The sequence below is a fragment of the Pyxicephalus adspersus genome, chromosome 8, assembly GCF_032062135.1.
Source record: "Pyxicephalus adspersus chromosome 8, UCB_Pads_2.0, whole genome shotgun sequence".
In the NCBI taxonomy this organism is placed as follows: Eukaryota; Metazoa; Chordata; class Amphibia; order Anura; family Pyxicephalidae; genus Pyxicephalus; species Pyxicephalus adspersus.
In genome coordinates this window covers 25451559-25454718 of record NC_092865.1, presented here as the reverse complement: position 1 = coordinate 25454718, position 3160 = coordinate 25451559, and the positions used below count along the sequence as shown (strand labels likewise).

The following is a 3160-nucleotide window of genomic DNA, read 5'->3' as shown; positions in this document are numbered from 1 at the left end:
TTTTTTTGTTTAAAATCAACAATTGTAACATATGGCTGTACCTTCTCCATAAGAATATCTTGTTCTTTGCAGTAAAGATGTGAAACTGCCAGAAGAAGTCAAGCAGACAATGACTATAGAAGCAGAAGCACAAAGACATGCTAAAGTGAAGGTAAAATTTAAAGGCATAGTGTTACATACACTTACTGTTTCTAACCGTTCTTTTGTTTGAATAAATATTTTCTTTATGCTTTTTGACAGATACTTGCAGCAGAGTGTGAGAAGACTGTGTCTGAATCACTGAAAGTAGCAGCAGAAACTTTATCTGGATCCCCCACTGCAGTTCAGCTACGTTACCTGCACACTTTGCAGTGTATGACTTCTGAAAAGCCTGCCACTTTCTTAGTGCCTTTCCCCTTTGATCTTATGAACCTCAATGCTTTGCCCAAAGTACAGCCAGGCAACACAGACTTACCTAAATCTGATACAGAAGCAGATCAGGAAACAAAGAAGGACTCACCAATGTTGTAATATAATTATATTTATCATAGTGATTTATTTGGGCTGATTTGGTAAATGAGTGTAGGTTGTTTAACTGATAATTCACTTGGATTAATGTGTTTTGATTCACTTGATATAAGAATACCAATACCCAATCACATTTTCTTTTTCTTAAGCTAAAGCTAAGTATCTTTAAATATCCTTTGCAAAGATGCATAATTTACTTTACAATGTGAACAACCTGTGTTCCTTCAGTAAATCAACCTCAACATGTTTATTTGATACAGTTGTGATACATTTTGTTTAGATTCCAGTTGTTTAGTCCTAGATTATATGAGTTGGGTATGTCTTTTTCCAATAAACAATGACTGCATTAAAATGACCTGCACTCTTTCTATCTAAGTCTATTTAACTTCACCTCCCTGGCTGTCTGATTATATAAGTATTTTTAAATGTCAAAGCGGTACATTTGACATTTAAAAATACCGTATTTGCCGGCGTACAAGACGACTTTTTAACCCCGAAAAATCTATGACAAAGTCAGGGGTCGTCTTGTACGCCGGGTACCAGTACTTACCAGCAGCGTCCAGTGTCCCCGCGAGTCCCCTCTCTGGTCTGGCGTCCCTGCGAGTCCTCCTGTGCCTCCTTCTGTCTTCCTGCTTTCCAGCTTACATGAGTCCTCCTGGGCAGGCTCGCGTTGCTTCACAGCAGGACTCGTGTAAGCTGAAAAGCAGGACGTGAGCCTGGATTGGCTCTCCAGTGGAGAGCCTGGATTGGCTCTTCACTGGAACACGCCCATTCATTAAAGGAACGTGCCCATTCATTGCTTAGAACTAGTAGAGTACAGTTCTTTCTGCCTCTCAGTTCTCTCACACTAGTGAGATCTGACAGGCAGAAGGAACAGTACAATACTGGGCATATAACACGACCCCCAAATGATTGGTTAGAGTGGGGGGTCGTCTTATACGCCCAGTCGCCTTATACACCGGAAAATAGGGTACTTATTTTAAATTTTCTGCCCGGTCCCGACCCCAGCCACATGCTCACATGTCCCATGCCTGCCCGGCATCTACGTCCCCTGGCCTCTTGTCCCCAGTGTCAACATGCCAGAGAAGCAGATGGCAGGCAGGCACTGCAATGGGACGCAAATGCAGAGTGGGCATCTACAGAGGATGCTGCGTGCTTGTGGGAACCAGGTAAGCTTTCCATTTCCTTTTAGAATTCCAGCCCCAGTGTGGCTTGGGGTTTCCTCCTTTGGTATGGAAAGTAACCCCAAGCCACTCTAAGGATTACCGCCAGGAAGGTTAAAGGCATTAAAGCTGAACTGTAGCCATTTAGAATGGAACTTAATGAAGAAAATGAAACCTAACATAGCTATTAAGTTCTTGTTTCTGCCAAAAGGTTTTTTTTCACATTTACTGATTTAAGTTTCTGTTCAAGAAATGCCTGGTGTCAAGTATGTTGGCTATCATACTGTAGCATAAACACTGGTCTGGGGCAATTTTGGGATTTAAGGAAACTTGGCCAGCCCACTCAGTATACATATATGTATATGTGTTGCATTCTACAACATTATTTCTTTACATTATTATAAACTATATACCATGTACCATGTACATGTCCCAGAACCGTGTTTCTCAACCAAGGTTCCTCCAGAGGTTGCTGCAGGTTAGCAATTAACAATTTATGTTTCCCAATGATCTTTTTTGCTAACTGTAGGTGTGACATTCTTCCCACTGGCTAGCAGTGTTTGAAGAATTCCTCTAACTGACCATCATGCAAATATACTGTGAGCTGTGGACATATAGCAGGAGTTCCCTAAAATCTGAGTTATTTCAAAAGTTCACCCATATTAAAAAGATCAAGAAGAGCTGCTCTAAATTTTACTTTTCCCCACTGCAGTAAACAGTAAAGGATCAGGAGATCCAGAATAAGGTCATTTCCCTATTATGTTCTTTTCTCTATTTGGATACACAGCACTGTGTAATGACCTACAGCCTGACTAGCTTATAATACTGGTTAGGGAGGTTACTGAGATATCAGAATGTCCTCTTTATTAGTCATAGCTGAATAAACATTGCGATATGATGTTATCGTCTAGGCTGCGAAGGGAAGAAGAAGCGTATGGCATATGATGTAATTCAGTCCTGGGCAAGTTTGAAAGAAGACATACCTAAATATTGTCTAAATATACAGAAGATCAGTCTTTACTTTTTTTAGAACTATAATTTTTAATGACAGTATTCTGTTCCTTCCGATTTATTGCATTCAAAGTCATTTTAAAAATAAGTCGGTGGTATTAATATGCATTGACAGTATGCTGAATAATGTGATTAGCTGAATAAATGTATGTTTTATATTTACATCTTTATTTCTCTAAAGGGCTTCTTTAAACTCTTCAGGCCCTAGAAAAAATACATATATAGTATTAATAATTGACCACAAAGATGCTAACAATAGAACAGTTTGCAGCTAATGATGTCCAGAAAACAACACAGGTACTGCATTCAGAGAGCCTGTGTGATTAAATTACAGCTTAAACATTTTCAGTTTTTTTGCACTTTTTGTCTTCCTGTCACTAAGAGTGGAAGTAAGGGGAAATGTCCCAAACAAGCACATACATTTCAACGGTTACCAATTATAAAAAAACTTCACTATTTTGAAAAAATCCAAGACCCCA

At 39.3% G+C, this 3160-nt stretch overlaps 1 protein-coding gene across 1 annotated transcript in view; it reads left to right on the top strand.

Annotated features, from left to right (window-relative positions):
• The window catches only part of NPHS2 (NPHS2 stomatin family member, podocin), an 11181-nt gene extending 10319 nt beyond the window's left edge, over positions 1 to 862 (top strand). The window contains exons 7-8 of the mRNA XM_072419822.1: positions 73 to 151; positions 241 to 862. Of these exons, the coding sequence (XP_072275923.1) occupies positions 73 to 151; positions 241 to 510 (349 nt within the window). The 3' untranslated portion in view covers positions 511 to 862. The remainder of the gene's footprint in view (positions 1 to 72; positions 152 to 240) is intronic.
• Positions 863 to 3160: the final 2298 nt, after the last annotated feature.